This window comes from Rhinatrema bivittatum, chromosome 12, assembly GCF_901001135.1.
Source record: "Rhinatrema bivittatum chromosome 12, aRhiBiv1.1, whole genome shotgun sequence".
Taxonomy (NCBI): domain Eukaryota; kingdom Metazoa; phylum Chordata; class Amphibia; order Gymnophiona; family Rhinatrematidae; genus Rhinatrema; species Rhinatrema bivittatum.
The window spans coordinates 23,143,358-23,162,784 of record NC_042626.1 but is presented as its reverse complement, the minus strand read 5'-3'; the positions used below and the strand labels follow the sequence as shown (position 1 = coordinate 23,162,784).

The 19,427-nt window shown below is 46.3% G+C and overlaps 1 protein-coding gene across 1 annotated transcript in view; it reads left to right on the top strand.

The window, feature by feature from the left end:
• The window catches only part of CEP164 (centrosomal protein 164), a 77,942-nt gene that overhangs the window by 48,995 nt on the left and 9,520 nt on the right, over positions 1-19,427 (top strand). Inside the window, 8 exon segments of the mRNA XM_029574117.1 lie at positions 3,648-3,832; positions 10,909-11,032; positions 11,626-11,681; positions 11,926-12,133; positions 13,222-13,329; positions 13,904-14,021; positions 15,003-15,296; positions 19,222-19,288. Coding sequence (XP_029429977.1) covers positions 3,648-3,832; positions 10,909-11,032; positions 11,626-11,681; positions 11,926-12,133; positions 13,222-13,329; positions 13,904-14,021; positions 15,003-15,296; positions 19,222-19,288 — 1,160 coding nt within the window.

Here is a 19,427-nt window from a genome sequence, read left to right as displayed (position 1 = left end):
CACCCAGGAGGAGGAGGATGGATCTGTACCGGAGCCCATAGGCTCAACCTTTCTCTCTCGGGGAAGCTTCTGCCATTGGGAATAAGGGAGGAGGAGAACTGACTGTTGCCTCTCCTCCTACTCCACTCCCCTCCCCTCCCCTCCAGAGACAAAACAGGCCATGGGGATGTCCCAACATGGGCAAAAGCTGTAGTAGTCAAATAGCTTTGAGCATCTAAACAGCATTGATACAAATGGAGAGAGAGTGAGGGCTGAATTGCTCTCAGATATGGCAAGCCTCACAGATAGAAGGCGTTTGGACCTGTTCGTCCCTGGCGCCTGGCTCTCCTGAACTTCGGCTCTAGGTGGCCTCCTGCTTGCACACCAATGCTTACCCGGGCGTACGTGCGCATCCCTTCTGGAAATGCGCAAATATGCGCTCAAGGCTTGGTCCCAGTCGTACGCGCACAAGCAGATGTGCAAATACGCGCTCATCTAGGCCGTGGTTGTACGAGCACAAGTACCCGCGCATCCCGTCTAGGCCGCAGAAATACACGCTCAAGTACCTGCACAAATACACGTTCAAGACTAGGTTGCAGACGTTCGCGCTCAAATCTAGGCCGCTGCCATAAGCGCAGCGGTCCCTGTGCATGCAAACGCCATGCGGCGAGAATGTGCACGGGAAGAGAACTGCTGCCCTGGCCTACAATGTGGCTGAGCAAAGCCTGCCTACACCTTCAACGTGTTTAGGCCCAGATCTGTTAAACATCCCGCACCAAACATTACCGACGATCTGAAGAGCTTCTCAACAACTCAGGCCTCTTGACTGGCTGAGAATCCCTGGACTGAGGCCGAGAGCCAGCATCCCCCGCTGCCTGTTTCGCTAAAAAAAAAAAAGCTTTGCGCATAAGCAAATTAAAACCGGCAGAAGGCCTCTACCAGAACCAGAGACGACTCCTCGGTGCAAGTGCCTCTCTGCACCTCTGCGGAACAGTTGAGGGGATTCCGCTGCCTCTCCTGCGGACGCTGCTAGGGGGATCGAAAATGTGCACCGTTCCCACGCTGACAGGGAAAACCTCAGCGCTATACCCCGTCACCAGCAAAGCTTGTTTTGCTGTCGCTCTGGTGCTGGGCTCCCCCGAAGTGCCTTCCCACCAGGGATTCACGCAGAATACAAGCCGTCTGAATTAAGGCGTGACCGCGCGTCTGCCTCGTGTCGTTGCCACACGGCCCGAGCAGTGTGCCGTTAGTGCCACCCCGTTTACCTGAAGCTCAGGAAATCCCCGCGTGACCAACAGAACAATTCCACTGCCTCTCGTTTGCTCTTGATTGTTTGTTTGTTTGTTTGTTTGTTTTTTGTTTTAAAAGCTTTAAAACTGCATCCACTGCTTTAATTAGTGCTGGAACAGAAATTCTATACTTCCTTGCTCTGACGGGACCCAAAATGCAGAGCTGCCAGCGGAACCATGGAATCTCGGAGCAAGCTGCTATCATGGGTCACCAACCCCCTGCTCGTCTGCCTCAAACAAGGAGGGATGGCCCCACCAGGAGCTAACAACCCTCTGGGAGGAACTGGAGATCTATCTTCTCTTTTTGTTTTTTTTGTTTTTTGGGTTATTTTTATATTCTCCAGACTGCAGGTTTTACACCATCTACCATCTGCTGGAGACAGAGAAAAACTGAGGGACTGCAGGTGGCAACCTGGGTTATGCACAGTGTCAGTGAAACTTTCTCTGTCTCCATCTGCTGGCAGAGAGGCAAAACCCAGGAGTCTAGACTGATCTGGGTATGAACAGGGAAAGGAAGAGTTTGTGTGTGTGAGATAAGGAGCAGTTTGTCTTTGACTACTTCTGTTCAGGTGTTTGTTGAACTTGTGGATGGAACGTGTCCAGCATCAGTTAAGTGCAGTGGAATAGGAACAATAAGTGCTTATGTGGACTCTGATGCCGATATGGACTCCTTCTTGCTGTATCTGATGTACTTGATACGTATGCCTATTTTTACAGTGCCACAGAACTTACATGCATAAGTTAATATAAGCCACAGAGAGAAATTGGTGTTGACTCTTAAGGCAGTGTTTCCCATCAGTGTGTCATCAGATCTGAAATGCTAAAATCCAGATCTATGTTCCTCCCTTAGCACCTCACAGAAATGATGGACTCCAGCCTCATGCAAAGTGGAATATTCAAAACTAGCCATTTAGATGGATAACTCACAAGTTTGAATACTGACCTCACAGAAGCTCCTTTCTGAGAACAAGTGTAGTCCAGCATGCCTCTCCTTTTCAGCTACAGCGTGAGCCCCAGAGTATGGAAATTAACAGGCAGCATGCGGGGTCTGGATTGTACACATTGCACACAGCACCTCCTCCTCCCGAGTCCTTCCAGCCTCTGTCTTATCCCCAGGGAAAGCATGCACTAAGCCCGGGCTGTGACTCACTATCAGGCCGATGCAATATAGTGCGCTCAGCTTAGCGCACATTTCGTGCATTTGGATGCGAGATTTGGACACGCTAGATTAACTTCTGATGCAATAATAGGATTAATGCGTCCAAAAGCGCATCAAACAAGCGCATAGCTAATAGCACTCAACACATGTAAATGCCATGTAAATTAAGCTATTAGCTATTGCCCCTGATGCAGAAAATTGCTGCTTGGCTAACGCACCCTTTTTAATGTGGCAGTTTTAATGCCAACCCTGGAGCTGGCATTAAGTCTTACTACAAGTCAAGGGTGCATTATTTTTAGTTGTGTGTGTTGTTTTGTTTTTTTCTGGCTAACCTTGTTGTGTTGGCCAGTTGTCTGTCTCACTTTAAACGCTCCTGCATATTCTCCATACTATGCAACAATGATTGCATGGGGTGTTTTTTTTTTGTCTTGATGATGTGACCGCCACTTGGAGAAATGAGAGAGGAATGGACTGGAAGGGGACAGCGTGAAAGCAAAGCTCCAGATCTGCATTGCTTATTGCGGGATGAGAAAATGGACGCTCGTGTGGGCGCCACAGCTCCCCTGGGCGCGCCCACACAAGGGATGCACAATTTCCCTAGCGTGTCCTTTTTAGCGTGGTAGCTCATTTACATATTGCATCGGGTGCCCCAGGGGCTGTGGATGTATACGCATTAGGAAAATGGGCGCTCAGCACCAGCACCCGTTTTACCATGCGCTTTTATTGCATCGGCCCCTGAGTGTTGGGAGCAGCAGCAGTCACAAGCTGCAGCCAACCTCCAGCTGCCCATACCAAACTGACTTTTCCTGTCTCCTGCACTTGTACATAAAAGGGAGCCGGCCCATTGTGACAGGTTCATGTGTGTGTCCCTTGCTTTTCTTTGAAAAAGAGTCTGGGTCTTTCAGTGCTTCCTTAGTTCTTCTTTTGGCCGTACGAGTCTTCTGCATGACCACGCTGCCACACAACATATTTGTGAACCGTAGGTGTGCCTTGGCCTTGAAAGGTTTGGGAAGCACTGCCCTGAGGCATTCGCCAGCATGTCCTGTAAAAAATGCTTAAAGGTACTCTGGGGAAAAGTTTTTTTTTTTTGGTTTTTTTTTTTTTCTAGAAGTTGGAATATCTTCATTTTGCCACTGAGACTGAGTGCTTGGACACCTCTGAGGATTGTAATGCCTACCACTGTAGCCAGTCAGATGCTCTTCCTGTGCCTTCACTTTCAGGAAGTCATGGCCGCACGACTTGACAGGCAGGAGCTTGAGGAGTTAAGGAAAGAGCATCGGCACCTTCTCGAGTCCATCAGGCAGTCTCGCAGGGCGCTGGAGGAGCTGCAGGACCAGAAGGCAGACCTGGAATCCAAGGTGGAGGTGCTGCAAAGGCGAAGCCAACGGCTGCAGAAACGCATCAGGTACGAGAGGGTCAGAGCAGCTTGTCAGACTGGAAGACAGGATACATTGTAAATAAAATGGTTTAGTCCCATGCACTGATCTTCTGAGAAGCTCCTAAAAGGGAGAGGAGCAAGGTTGTGATAGTTACACAGCTAGATTTGAGAAACTGTAGCATAGAGAGAGAAGGTGACTTGCCGAAATGAGTTACAGAGTGAGAATTAAAGCCCCGATTCAATCTTGTCCTGCTACACCAATCCAGCCCTCGACAAGTGGGTTATTTCCCCCTACCAGCAGATTAATGGAGGCAGATAACACAGGGCTGCTGCTACATAGCAGGAATCCAGTATCCTGACAAAGCTTCAGATCAAACCCCCGCCAATTTAAGAAGTATACAATTTCAACAAGGAAGCTAGACACAAAAGGGAAAACAAAAACAAGCTATTAACTATGTACTTAATTAGAAACAGTGTGCAAAGACTCTGTAATGATACAAGCCTCGCTTCCTGGGTGGCTGCTGAACTGGTGCAGCAGGACTAATGGAAAGGAAATTAACAGGTAAGAAATGTATCCTTTCTTATCTTCTAGGCAGGCCAGTCCACGTACGTGGGTTACGCAATACTCAGCAGTTGGAGAGGGAGACCACTCACTAGCTGATGTCGCTCCTATATAGTCGTGCACCGACATTAGCCTGTCAGTATTCCCCTTCTCCAGCAGATGGCAGTCCTGCATTCCTTCTGTTGGCACAGATAGGCCCTCAGGCGTGGTTCAGATGAAAGACGGCTCCTGCGGTGATGGCATAGGAAGCTTTGGGCTCAGGTTCTTTATTTCCTTCTTTACTTCCCTCTGCTCTCTTTCTCGTTCAGCAGTAGAGTTGAGGACTGTTTTTTTGTGTAAAAAAAAAAAAAAAAAGTAGCAGCTTTTTTTCTCTTCTGGAGGCACGATTAAAATTGTAAGTGCCTACTGGACCGGCAGCATTAATGATTCACCTCAGCAACGGGAGATTTTTTTTTAGACTTTTCTTTTCTGTAAGCGTTGCACTGTTGCTTTTCTTTTCAGCGTGTGCAGTTTACGGGCAAGCGATCAGCTGATCGCATAAGGACAGGCATCTACTTCTCGTGCGGCTGACATCAACACAAGCGCCATTTTGTTTTCCTTTCTGCAGCTGCATGTGTAGTTATGTTGCTGGGCAACAAACAAGGGCTGAACTGGCCTGCTGCACACAGCTAGTTCAGCCCTCGCTTTCACTTGACTTGTGCCAAAAGTGTTGGGAGGTTTGAGGGGAATTACCCACTGTAGATTTTGCTGCTGCAGAAGCTTCTTCCTCTGGAATGGAGAGGCCAGCTGAAGGAGACACCCAAGACGGGGGGAGCCTCTGAAATCTCTTTGAAAGTGGGAGGTGCTCGCCCTCAACCCTTTTGCCTATTTCTACAGGAGCTGAAGGCTCGGGGTCTGAGATACCGTTATTTGGTCCCTATGATCCTGGGAATGGATCTAGCATTTTGAAAGGTCTGCAGACTTTTTGCAGAGCTCAGGAAGAAAGGCATCCAGATCAAAAGAAAAATTTCAGCAGAGGCCACCCTCCCAAAGAACCAGGAAACTCTTAAGACCACTCTCTCTCCCTCCGAGGCATGACAAGCACAGGAGGACAGGAGGGGGGAAGATCAGGTGGGAGAAGAGGAGAATAATGCATTCTCAGAGGGTTCCTTTGGTGACCCTGCTTCTTCTCCGGATGACTCTGCAGAAGTTATTTTGGAAGAAGGTGAGATACCGCCGGACATAGAGCTGCACAGAACTATTCTGCGTTTCTTCCACCATGACAAGTTGCCTGGCCTGTTCTCTCAAACGCTAAAGGCACTTGGAATGGAGGCAGCAGAGCCATAAGTGACGAATTTGCAGAAGAGACACCATTATGATCAGTTTATGGAAAGCATCCTGTTTCTTTCCTCTTCATGAAGTGGTTCAGGAGCTGATTGATTTGGAGTGGAGAGCATCAGAGGTGAATTTTAAGGGGACTAGATCCCTAGTGGACATTTTACCCCATGGACCTTAAGGCGAGGGATAAGTTTTGGTTTCCAAAAGTGGATGCCCCGGTGTGTGCTGTCATCAAGAGAACCACTATTCCAGTGGAAGGTGGAGCAGCGTTGATGGATGCTCAGAATAGAAAGATTGAAGCTATCCTGAAGCAAGCCTATGAGGCGATGGCCATGAATTTTCAGGTGTCTGCTTGCTGTTGCATGGTATCACGAGCAAGTTTACATTTGGCCCAGGACGTATTGAGCAAAAATGGTCCTTATTTAGAGTCAGGAGCAGCTTTTTTAGCAGATGCAGACTATGATTTGGCGCTCACCGCAAGGTGAATAGTGGTTTCGGTGATAGCAGCTAGATGCCTCCTGTGGCTGTGCAGCTGGTTGGTAGACACTACCAACCTTGACCAAGTTGCCTTACAGGGGTCATCTTTTGTTTGGGGAACAGTTGGAAAAAATGGCAAATCAATGAGGAGACTCCAAGATTCCATGCTTAACAGGATAGGAAGTCAACATCATTCTCCTCTTTCTCTAGGGGTTGTTTCAGGATTCTTGACATTTTCGCTCCTCCAGAGGTTAGGATTGCAGAAGTCTAGATACTTTGGGAGGTCTTGGTCATTTTGGATGAAGAAAATTGGAAAAGATGGAAACTCCGGTTCTGGAGCTTCTCGTTCCTTGCAATGATGGGAGTTCATCCTCCAGTTCGGAGATAGGCAGATGTCTATCTCAATTTTATCGAAGGTGGACCCATATTACCTCAGACCAGTGGGTCCTGGATGTGGTGAGATATGGCTATGCCCTGGAGTTTCGCCAGTTTCCTTCAGATGCTTTTATGGCTTCCCCAGGCATTTCATAAGAATAGAAAGCCACTGTACAAGCCATTCTGTAGAGGTTACTCGAACTAAAAGTTGTAATTCCTCTCCCTGTGGAGGGTACTTTTCACCTCATTTTGGACTTAAGGGTAGTGTTCAAATTCTTGCAGGTGACCCATTTCAGAATGGAAACTTTGCATTCAGTAATTTTAGCAGTACAGCAGGGACAGTTTCTCATATCTCTCGATTTGATGGAAGCGTATTTACATATTCCCTTACGGGAGAATCATCAGCACTTTCTACACTTTATGGTACTCTGTAGGCATTAACAGTTTCAAGCATTGCCATTCGGGTTGGCTGTGGCACCAAGAACCTTTTCCAAGGTGATGGTGGTGGTGGCAGAAGCTTTGTACAAGGAAGGCATCTTGGGCCACCCCCTATTAGATGACTGGTTGGTCAGAGCAAAGTCAGCAGAGAAAAGTCAAATCGTGTCTCGCAGGTGGTTCAGCTCCTGCAGGACCTAGGTTGAGTAGTAAATCTCACCTAAAGCAAGCTTCAACCATCTCAGACACTGGAATATTTAGGAGTTCAGTTCAAGACTGCTCAAGGCAAGTTATTCCTGCCAGAGCACTGGATCCAGAAGCTGTGGAGACAGATTTGGGCCCTAAGGGTGAAGGTGTGTCTACCGGTTTGGAATTACCTGCAGACATTGGGATCCATGGTGGTGACTCTGGCGGTTGTTCCATGGGCAAGGACGCACATGCATCTCCTTCAAAGGACATTGCTGTCTCGGTGGAATCTTCAGTCTCAGGTGTTCACGATGAAACTATCGCTTCCGGCGGTGGTGAAGCAGAAATTGTTATGGTGGTTGAAGAGGGATCATCTTGCCAAGGGAGTGGATTTGGAGATTCACAGATGCGAATCTCCAGGGTTGGGGATCCCACTGCCAGGAGCTGGTAGCACAAGGGAATTGGTCTTGTGAAGAGATGTCGTGGTTCATCAATCAACTGGAGGCTTGAGTCATTCGATTGATGATGGTAAAGTTTGTAGATGGATAAGAGGAAGAGCAGTGAAGGTCACGTTGGACAATGCCACTGTGGTAGCATACATAAATCATCAAGGGAAAACACAAAGTCAGCAGGTTTCTCTAGAAATAAATGAATTATTGCCTTGGGCGGAGCAACATCTTTGGATGCTACTGGCAGCTCACATCGCAGGGGTAGCCAATGTTCAGGTGTACTATCTCAGACATCATGCTTTAGATCTGGAAGAGCAGGAGCTGGCAGACGAGACCTTTCACCTCATTGTCTCTCAGTGGGGTCGCCCTTTTCTAGATCTGATGGTGAACTGGAACAATAGGAAGGTTCAGCGGTTTTTCTGTAGAAGGAGGAACTCCAAAGCTCTCAGAATCGATGTCCTTGTACAGTCATGGCCAAAGACAGAGTTGTTTTGTGTTTCCCCCTTGGCCAATGATCAGCAGGTTACTGCAAAAGATAGCATCTCATCCCGGGTTATATCTTCTGGTGGCTCTGGATTGGCCATGCAGGCAGTGGTTTGCAGATCTACAGCATCTGATGATAGCCAACAGACCGATGCGATTGCTGATGTGGAAGGACCTTCTGCATCAGGGACCGATTCTTTTCTTGAAAGGGCTCGGCTGTTAAGACATGGTTATTCTTTGCCATGGTTATCCTATTACAGGCTCGAACATTTTCTACATCTTTGTCTTATGTCAGAATCTGGAAGATTTTTGAGAACTAGTGCAAAGAGCACTTGTCACCCTATTAAAGCAGGGGTGCCTTTAAATTTAGATTTTTTGTAGGAAGGTTTGATTAAAGGATTGGCTCTTAATATGCTCAAAGTGCAAGTTGCTGCCTTGGCCTATTATAGTGAGTGTATTTAGAGTAAACCTCTCTCTTTGCATCTGAATGTTTCCATATTTTTGAGAGCAGTTAAACATATTTGGCCTCTGTTGCGTTTCCAGTGCAGCTTTTGGGATTTGAATCTGGTTTTATCCTTTTTGGCGGGTCCCACTTAGACAACTTTCCTTACGTTTGCTAACTATGAAAGCAGTTTTTCCCTTTATGTACCCAGATCAGTCCAGACTCCTGGGTTTTGTACCCCTGCCAGCAGATAGAGACAGAGAAAGTTTCACTGACACTGTGCATAACCCAGTGTGCCAACTGCAGTCCCTCAGTATTTCTCTGTCTCTAGCAGATGGTAGATGGTGTAAAACCTGCAGTCTGGAGAGAGAGAGAGAAAAAAAAGATTAAAAGACAAAATTTCTGTATCCTCCCAGGGAGTTGTGAGGTCCTGGTGGGGTCATCCCCCTGGTTTGAGGTGGACAAGCAGGGCGTTGGTGACCCTTCTAATAGCTCGGTCCGGAGGTCCATGGAGTGGACATCTAGTGGTCCAGATCCCTCAACCCCCCACGAGACAGTGGTGGGCTGAGAACCAGAAATAACTGTTTACTCCACAGACATTCCTAATGACCTTGAGCTCATTGCTTTCTCTCCTATTGCCTCAGATACCCACTTAGATGTAAGTTCTCTGAGGCAGGGACTTCTTGTACCTGAATTCTAAAAATGCTGTAAGCCATCTTGAGCATTATTTGGAAAGGTGGGCTAGAAAACAAAACTTTTTGTTCCTATTCATACCCCAGATCAGTCACGGTGCATGGATTTTGCTCCCCTACCAGCAGATGGAGACAGAGAAAGTTTCACTGACACTATGCATAACCCAGTGTGCCACCTTCAGTCCCTCAGTATTTCTCTGTCTCCAGCAGATGGTAGAGGTGTAAAACCTGCAGTTTAAACAATAAAAGATAGGATTTCTGACCTTTTACTCCCTGGGGTGTTAGGCTTCATCAAGGGCCATCCCCCAGGTGGACTGGCTGCACAGGGGGTTGGGGACTCTCGCTTGTTTCAGCCTGACAAGAGTGGAGACTGTACAGCCAGTGGTCTGGCTCCCTTCCTTCTGGTCTGCCACACGGCCTGCGCGCACTTCTCCCAGGCTTTCCTGCACCAAAGGAAAACTTTGATTTTTGGTTTCTCTTCTCAGAGAGGCACTTAACAAAAAAAAAAAGAGAGACTGAAAAGGAGTAGAGGGCCATGGAGTTAATTCAACAGCTCTGGAAGCACAGCTGAGATGAGAATGGCTGCTTACTAATCAGCAGGGGAAGCCAGGAGTTGGCTCTGTAGCATCGCGGGACTGTTCCCCTGATTGCCGGCGGAGTGCCGGTGGTGCCACAAGTGCAGGGGGGAAGCAGCGTGCATGATTAGTCAGAGCAGCATGGCATCGGAGGTGGACCGCAGCAAGCGCTACCATGCCTGTGGAGATACGTCTTCGTGACTGTCCTCAATGGGCCTGTGCAGCAGGTGCTGGTCAGAAGGCAAAGGCAGTGCCATGGGAACTGCGTTGGGGGGAGAGGAAATCGGCCAAGGCTGCTGCAGCTGGGAAGTCCTCCCTTCCCTGCAACAAAGGGAATGGTGGCCATCTTGGATTCAGCTCCTGCATTGCAGGAAGCTGCAGGAGGGGCTCGGCTTCTCCATCTGAGTTGTCCTCTGCCATGGCCAATCAGGAAGACCCTCGGGTGGATTCAGGGAGTTCAGATGCTCAGTATGAGCGTCCATTTTCTCCCGCTACCGGCACAAAATACACGGCCCGGAGCATGTAGATTGAGCGCGCAAATATTTTTTTTTTCGCAAATATTTTTTTTTCTGACTGATTCCTCTTTCTGTGGTCCCTCGTACTTAATAAAGCGATAATACTAGTAGGAGGGATCACAAAAAGCAGGAATTTGGGATTTTTACAATGAGCCCTTGAGCACAGCAGACCTTTACGCTAGCCCCGGTCTGGTGTAGAATTTGCCAAGTTGCAAGGGCGCATTGGCCGTTTGGGAAACCTTTTGCATCATAGAGATTTGCTAATAGCCATATCCACATGTACTTCACATGTGATGAGCACTATTAGCTACGCGCGTGTTTTGGACATACTAATCCCCATTTCCTGAACATACCCAGATCAGTCCAGAGAAGTGGGTTGTGTATCCCTACCAGCAGGTGGAGACAGAGAGCCACAAGTAATTAGGCATACTAGGCAACAGAATAGCTGGCTTTGCAAACACTGTATGTCTTCACAAGAAGCCATGCACCATTGTGAATGGTGCAGTTGCGAACCTGGTACATTGCTTCTGGAACAGTAATCACCAAGGTATAATGGTTCTGTGTACTCCTGTTCCCCTCTTTCTTCTCACTGCAGTGAGCTTGAGGCTGAGATGCAGAATAAACAGATCCTGAAGGAGACTAGCATGGGAGATCGAGGCCCATCACCAACTGCTGAAAAGGATCTGCGGGTTGAGGACCTGAGAGAGACCTCACGAACAGTGAGTGCAGACTTCCTCTTATGGCAGTTTCCTCATTTCAGTGTTCTTTACTGGGGGACTCATTCCTCTGTGGTTCCTTTATGGAATGTCTCCTTCCCTAGAATAAGCCTGGGGCTGTGTGCATATAAAAGTACACACGTAACTTGGTGTCCTGTATACTTACACACACACTGAAGAGAGGCAGTCAGGGTAGGGTCAGCACTTATGCACATAGAAATATGATGGCAAAAAAAGACCATCCACCAACTATTCTGCTTTACAATTCCCACCACTCCCTGTTGTTATCCTTGTCTCCTCCACTTCCACAGAGAGGCTGTTGCATGCATCCACTACTCTCTCTATAGAAATATTTCCTTAGATTATTCCTGAGTCTACCCCCTTTTACCCTCATCACATGACTTCCGTTCTAGAGCCTTCTTTCCTTGGAAAGAGGCCTGCCTTCCTCTGCATGGAAACCTTGGAGGTATTACAATGTACACACAAACTTTACCAGTGTGCAGTCTGTTTGAAAATGCCTAATAGATTCAGTTTAAACCTTTCTGTACGTATCCTAAAATTCAGCTGCTGTCTGCCTTTCATGTCACACCCTCCAGCAGGCCAGATCCCAGCTGACCCCTTTGCCCAAGGATGACCAGAGCAGCTGGAGTGAGTAAGTAGCGAAAATTGGGTGAATATTCTACAATTTGTGGAAAGCAGGGTAACTGTTCTTTTCTCACCTCTGGTTTTTGGTTTGTTTTTTTTTTGAACCGGTCCTACCCCATCCACCACAGCTCTCCTAATTTAAATTCTCTCTTCCCTAACCCGGTGATTTATACTGCTGAAGCATGGTCCCAGGGCCATCTTGCCCCTACCCAGCATCTCTGATCATTCACTCCGGCGTCTCACCCCTGCAGCGTAAGACACTATATCTCCTTGGAGGGAGTCTCCATCAAGAATGCTAAAGAGTTTCTGATACATCAGACCAAGTCCATGCGGAAGCGGCAAACGGCCCTGAAAGTCGCCAGGCAGCAATGGCGCCATGACATGCACAAAGCACAAGAGGAGCTACAGGACCCAGAGAGTTCCCAGATCCTGGAGGACGTGCGCAGAAACCTGGAAGAGGTAACATAGCAGTAGACGACAGATAAATGAAAAATTAGCTGTCTAAATGGCTACCCAGCGATATTGAAAGCTGCATAAGTCAGGGGTGTTCCGTGGGTGGGTGGGAGTTCGGAGTTAGTCACTTAACCTATGTGGCTAACTCTGGGTGAAATCCAGGAAAAAGCACGAGCTAGGGCTGCACCTTATATATTAGTTCATACACGACAAGCGCAGACAAACACTCTTGTTGGTCCAGAAAAATGTTTTTTGCATTAAATATTTTTAATCTTTAATACGGCAACTCCACTGTTTGAATACAAGAACATTTAGATGTAATTCCACGGGTCCCCCGACCCGGACCCCGTGTTTCGCCAAACTGGCTGCGTCGGGAGGGACAGCATAGATAGGAAATAGTTCCTTCTCACTGCAGTATAACAGGTAGCAGGGTGAGCCATAGGGCTGTCCTAAAGTTAGCTGGAAAGACATAACCGGTTAACTTTAAGATAGCTGGATATATTCAGCAGCACGACCGTGCCGCCGAATATAACCTGCTAGTTAGCTGGATGTATTTATCTGGCTAACCAGCCAAGCCGCACCCCGTGACGTGTGATATTAAATGTTTAAATGGCTTTTGAATATTGACCTCTAACTAAATATAGAGCAGTTGGCTCATCCATTCTGCCCTGTTATTCCCATCTGCATGTAAAGATGTAGTTCAGCTGCCAGCCGTAAACGCTTGTAGGGTATCATTGGTTTTTGTGGTTTTCCTGTTCTTGGATGGATGAGCATACAAGTTCCCATACTTAGTCCAAGCCCGATCCTCTTGCTCCCCATCTCTTACCATTACACTTGATAACGCTGTTCACGCAGTCCGAATACTTTTATATTCTTACACTCTTTATCTACCCATCAGGTGACACTTCACCAGCCACGTGGTGCGCTCCTACCTGCCTTCCCTCCACCCCCCAGACAACCAAGCAACATAGCAGACTCTCTCCCGTGCTGTCACAGTTGATTCAGCAGACTAAGTCAGTCTGTTTAAAAAAAAACAAAGCAACGGTTTCAGATGTTTGTGCATTTTCCTTGTATCTTTGCTTTTCTGGCTGTAGGAGGCGAAGCATTTAAATGAGATGAAGGCAGCGATGTGGAAAGGACAGGTGCTGCTGCGGAAGAAGGAGGAGAAGCTGAGTGAGCTGGAGTCCTCCCTGCTGGAAGAGGTTCTGTATAACAGCACACTCTAGCCACATTACCTAATGTCTCGCTGCACGCCGCCCTCAGCCAGGTAGCTGCTAGCGCTGCCCAGGGTTGAGCAGGGCAAAGACGCATTTTAAAATGATAAAAAAAAAAAAAAGTATATACAAATCCTGCAAGCTTCTCGGGTTTGAGATAGCACAGGTGGTCCCTTCGGCAGGAGCAAAGCCCTTCAGTAATGGGACACTTTCTCTAAGAGCTGACTAACATGGCACTCTTCCCCCCACACTACGTAGTTTATCTATTTCAGTCATAAGCAGGGCCCTTCAGTTTTATTTTTGATTTGTTTTTTTCCATTGAAATTTATTAGCGCTCATTATACCATACAAAACTGGGAGAAAAATCAGTAGGAGAAAGACTTAACTTCTTTCTACTAATTTTATCCCATTTTTGTTGATTGTAACAAGTCCTGATAAATTCCAGGGAAAACCAATGGGAAACCTTGAAAATAAGTCCCTAGAGATAAGGAAATCTTGATGGCGCTGGTGCAGGAAGGACTGTTTTATTGGTGGCGGGGTACCTTCTGCTCCTGTTCTGTAGCTGTCGGAGGAAGATAAACCGAAAGGCGCAGCAAGCAAAAAGGTGGTGACCTTTGACCTTAGTGATTCAGAAGAGACCAGCACGAGCGTGATGAGCACAGATCTCCCTCAGCATCCGTGTAAGGGCTCCGGTTTTTGTCTTACTATGTTCTTCTCTTTAGCATGGGTGGGGGAGTGGGAAAACTCCGCGGGATTGCGGAGTCCGTAGCCTGTTGGTGAATGGAGCAGCCATCAATTTATACTGGGTCATAGGACACATATCCTTTTGGCTCAATTTAGGTCTGTGTCTCCTTCATCAAAAAAATGGTCTCGGAGGTGAAGGGGGTGGGAAGCGGGAAGCTGCAGAGCAGTGTGAGATCTTTGGCTGGGGATTGTAGGGATCTACTAGCGAAACGTGGATATTGCTATAGCTTAGGAGGTCCTTTCCAGACAGGCTGGTATCTCAAGGCCGAGACCACATGCACGACTGGCGCTGCAGCTTTCGTTAATAATTCTTCTCAAGAGTGACCGCGTTTGAAGTGATGACCTGCTAGGCTAATGGATGATGCCACTACCCCCCTCCCCACCCCCCTACTGTGCAGGGGGAGAATATTTCTCTGACCGAGTATACCGGCACATGGTGGTCCTAAAAATCTCACAGTGAGAGAAGAACTTGGAAATCCAAACTTAAGCATAGCTTTTGTGCACTGGAGAAAGGGTGTAATATCCTGTTTGGCAACATGCAAATATTTATTTAAAACAATTATATTTCACTGATCTTACAAGGTAAACAGTGGAGTGCAATACAGAATAGAATGTAATTGAAAACAAACAGCAAAGTCCTCCAGCTCTCCCCTATTCAAATACAGTTTGGGCCCGGTCACCTTAGTATGTGCACTACCACACTTCAGTACTGTTCTTCTTAACCCTTTTAACATCATGCAAATGAAGGGAGATACTTCCGTTACCTGAGGAAGGGTTTGGGTAGTCCACAGCCTGAGACACCGATGTGGGGTTCCTGCTTTCATAGTGGATACCATTCACATGGTTTAATTAAAGCAGTAGTGGGGCAGGGGTTTCCTATTCCCCCTGTAAGTTGCTTTTTCCTGTTCCTGAACTAGTTGACTTGAAACCAGAGCTGCAACTCTCTCAGCCCAACAAGGTCCAGTACCTGAGCGACTCGCTATACCGCATTACCACAGAACTGAACGGCATCCTCGGCGTCCTGGGTTCTGCCATTATCCCCTCGGCCTCAGCTGCTGGGGGCATACCCCTTTCGACCTACACCTCGCTGGCGAGAGGCCAGCTCCCTGGCCAGTGGGCGTGGAGTACAGGTCTGAGCCCCAGCATGGCTTCCTCAGCAGCTCAGACTGTGGACAGCATGCTAACAGAGAAATGGCACAAATATTTCCCAGGTAAAGTACTTGGTCTGGAGGCAGGGGGAGAAGGAAATGGGAAACGATGGTGGGTTTGGGATCAGCATAGATTGGAGAAGGCAATGCTATATAAATCTGCCAGATATAAAAAGAGAAAATGTATAGACCAAGGGTCTGCAACCTTTCAAAACAGAAGAACTGTTTTATGGTTATTTTTCTTTAATTGAAATAATATGAGAGCTGCAATCCTGTTGTAAATCGTCGCCTCCTCCTCCTCCCTAATGGTCTCCTTCAATCGTCCCCATACTCCCTCATATTTTCTACTCTAGCAATCCCACACCTCATACCCAACAGTCATCATGTGTCTCTATCTCCCCAGCAGTAACTGTCTCTCAGTGTCCCATTCCTTGTAGTCATATGCACTCTCTCAAACTCCCTCATCCTCAGCAGTCACACACTCTCAATTCCCCCAACCTATGAAGTCACTTTTTCAATTTTCCATGGGCAAGCACAACAGCCAGCCACACAAGATGGGTGGCATCATCCAATGGCACCAGATTGGTCATTTTTCTCTGCCTTCTGAGCATGTGCGGGTCTTCCCATGCTAGCATTCTCATGTGGGTTCTTCCCTCAGTGTATTTTTATCCACTCAGCGAATGGTCAGGAAATCTCTCTCAGCGTCACCACGTATATGTCCACAATGTCATCAGTAAAAACCAATTCAGAGAGGAAAAGGAAAAGTTGATTTAAAAAATTCTGCTGGCATCCAAAAAGCCTTCCACAAGAAAATCATACAACTTCAAATGGAAATGGAACTTCAAATGGAGGAATAGCCTAGTGGTTAGAGCAGTGGACTATGAACCAGGAGACCAAGGTTCAAGTCCCACTGTCACTCCTTGTGACCTTGGGCAAGTCACTTTACCCTCCATTGCCTCAGGTACAAAAACATAGATTGTAAGCCCTCTGGGGATAGAGAAATACCTACAGTACCTGAATGTAAAACCGGTGTGATATCTCAATTGAGATGAATGTCGGTATATAAAAATAATAAATAAATTAATTAATTAATTTACTGCACGATGTAAATAACCAGGAGAGCAACTGTTTTAATGTTTTATGTCAAAATTACTTCTGTACTTAGTTCATCTGATAGACTCTGGTCTAAAGACGAATTCCATCAGAGTTCACTTAAGCGCAATAACAGCTTGTCTTATCCCTGTTGAAGATAAGCCAGTTTCACAGCAACCAATAGAGGCAAGATTCATAAAAGGTCGTTACAGCTTAAAACTTCCTCTGTCACCCACCACCACCACAACGGGTCATTTAATATTGTGTTGGCACAGCCTGTTAAAGTCCCCATATGAACTGATGGCTAATGCTGACATGAAAATGTTACTTTTCTAACTGATGTCATTGCTATTATAAATAAGTGAGCTACAAGAACTAGTAACTGATGCTTCCTACACTCTGATATTTCAGAATAAAATACTCCTTAGAACTCATCCCAGCTTTCTTCCTAAAGCACTATCACAATTCCACCTAAATCAAGAAATGCTACTTCCAACTTTCTTTCCAAAACCACAGGGCATACTCTGGACTGCAGGAGAGCTCTCTTATTCTATTTAGAGAGAACACGAACACTCAGAACATCAACTCAATTATTCATATCCTAAAATGCAGGTGAAAAAGGCATAGCTTTCAAAATGCAAGCGTTGTCAAAATGGCTAGTCCTAGGCATGATAAAGTATACAATCAGAGGTCCTATACGCAATACTATAATCTACAAATAAATCTTTTTTATTAAACACATTCAATATAAATCATCCTCCTCTAATACATAGGAACTCCTAGCTAGACAATAATTATTTAAAAACCACTCACTCATTCGTTACCCCCAATCATACTTTCCAAACACACACCATTCTCTAACTTATAAAATAATACCCCAACATGATTAATGTATCAACAAATATCTTATGAGCATTTCACGTAATATACATCGCACTCCCTCTCAGTATATAACAGATAGAATATTATGTATCTATTTGTGTATTCAATCACCCGACGAAGATCTCGTTTCGTCCGCCGTAGCAGACTTCCTCAGGGATATATTCATAAACTCATAAATTGATCACGTTGAAGTTGGTTATTGCACTTCCCGATCGCAATACTTATAATAATCACCCAAATTCTTCTTATAACCCTACTCCTTAAAGTGCCTTCCCACGTCTAGCAGGAACTCCTAAAACAGTACACAAGTAAAACATTTTTATCAATTCAAATAACATCACGTTTTATAACCTTAACTTTTTTGAGTCAGTTAAATCCCCCTCCATACCAAAACGTTAACTAACCACATCTAATAGCGATGTAACCAAGTAAACTCCTTTCACTTCTATTTCCTTATGTTCTTTTAAAGCGGTTAGCGTTCGTGGTGCTGCCAATCTTCTTTATATGTGTCTTCCCTTCGTCTCCTAAAATCATATAGTACCATAGTACATGTTATATATATCCCTCTCCCACAAATATCTTATTAAACTACCACAATCCTCCTTTATCAAAAGTCAACTCTTGAACCATGCGTAACTACATCCTTTAGACTCACATACCTTTTTCTTAAACCAACGAACCAAAGATTTATTTGTAGAATATAGTATTGCGTATAGGACCTCTGATTGTATACTTTATCTTCGATATAGACGGAGGCACTGCACTATTTTAGTGTACCTGTTTCGTCCTAGGCATGAGCATACACAGCCAATGAAAGCATAGCAAGTCCAAGCTATGACTGCAACAATGGCACATATCAGCTCTGCAGCAATCAGGATATCTGTAGAGCTACCTCATGGACAACAATACATACATTTACAAAACATTACTGTCTGGATAAAGATTCTCATAAAACCAGTCTATTTGGGCAAGCAGTACTTAAAAACATTTTTAAATAATCAAACTAACTTCCCACAACCTACAATATGGGTTTTGCAATAAAAAGTAGAGACAGGAACTATCACAAAGCAACCCTCAGTTGGGGAGTCCTATCTGGTGTGGCTGCTTGTTGTGCTTGTCCACAGAGAAAGCAAAGTTGCATGCCTGTAACAGGTGTTCTCCATGGACAGCACAAAAAGCATGCAATCCCTCCCTCCTCCCCGGGAAGTTGGATTAGCTTGGAAAAAGACTGCGGGAGGACCCCACGCATGCTCAGAAGGCAGGCCCAGACTGCCTGAGCTGGGAGAGAATCGGATGATGTCACCCAGCTTGTGTGGCTGTTTGCTTTGCTGTCCACGGAGAACATCTGTTGCAGATAAGCAACTTTGCTTTTTTCCCTCCCTCATCCCCATCTCTCTCTCTTTTTCAATCTCCCTTCATCTCCAGCAGTTCCAGTCTCTCTCTTTATTCCCCTTCACATGTAGTCACTCTCTCTAACCCCCATCCCCAACGGTCATACACACACGCACACACTCAATCCCTCCTTCCTCAGCACTCTCTTACTTTTTCAGTCATCCTTTATCCTACACATTCTCTGGATCCTCCCTTTCTCTTTCGCCCTCCTGTGCAGTCAGTCTCTCTCGCTCCCCCCCCCCCCCCGTTATCCTCGGCAGTCACTGTCTCTCTCAATACCCCCCCATCATTCCCAGCTGTCACTTTCTCATTCACCCCATCCCCAGCTTTCTTTCTCTTTGGGTCAAGACATTGTGCATTATATATCTTTGCATGCATTTAATTATTGAAAAATATTTATTTTCTGGGTGTTGGGGGAGGCGGGGATAAAGAGAGAGGGTCACTGTAAAACATGTCCCTTCAGTCTTAGTGGCCCAATTCCACTGAGCTGTCACAAGTGATCAGTGGTTGACACAATGAAAGGGTCTATGCACAGCTTACTGTATGTCATACATTTCCACATATGACAGCCCGACAGGCGCAGTGTACAAAACCACTTCAATCTGACATTTCTGCTTTTCAGAGGGGATCCCATCACTCAGTGGAAACCCACCTCCTTTTACCAGAAGACTGGGTTATCTCTCTGCTAGGTAAGTGGTAAGTGTGCCCTTCATAGGGGGTGAAGCTGCCTGGAGTAGGTTCAGGAGGAGCCCGGGTCTGCCAGCTGCTATCGTCTCCTAGTGACTGGTGTTGCAGTCAAGCTTCCATGTTGAGTATGACCTATTTTCT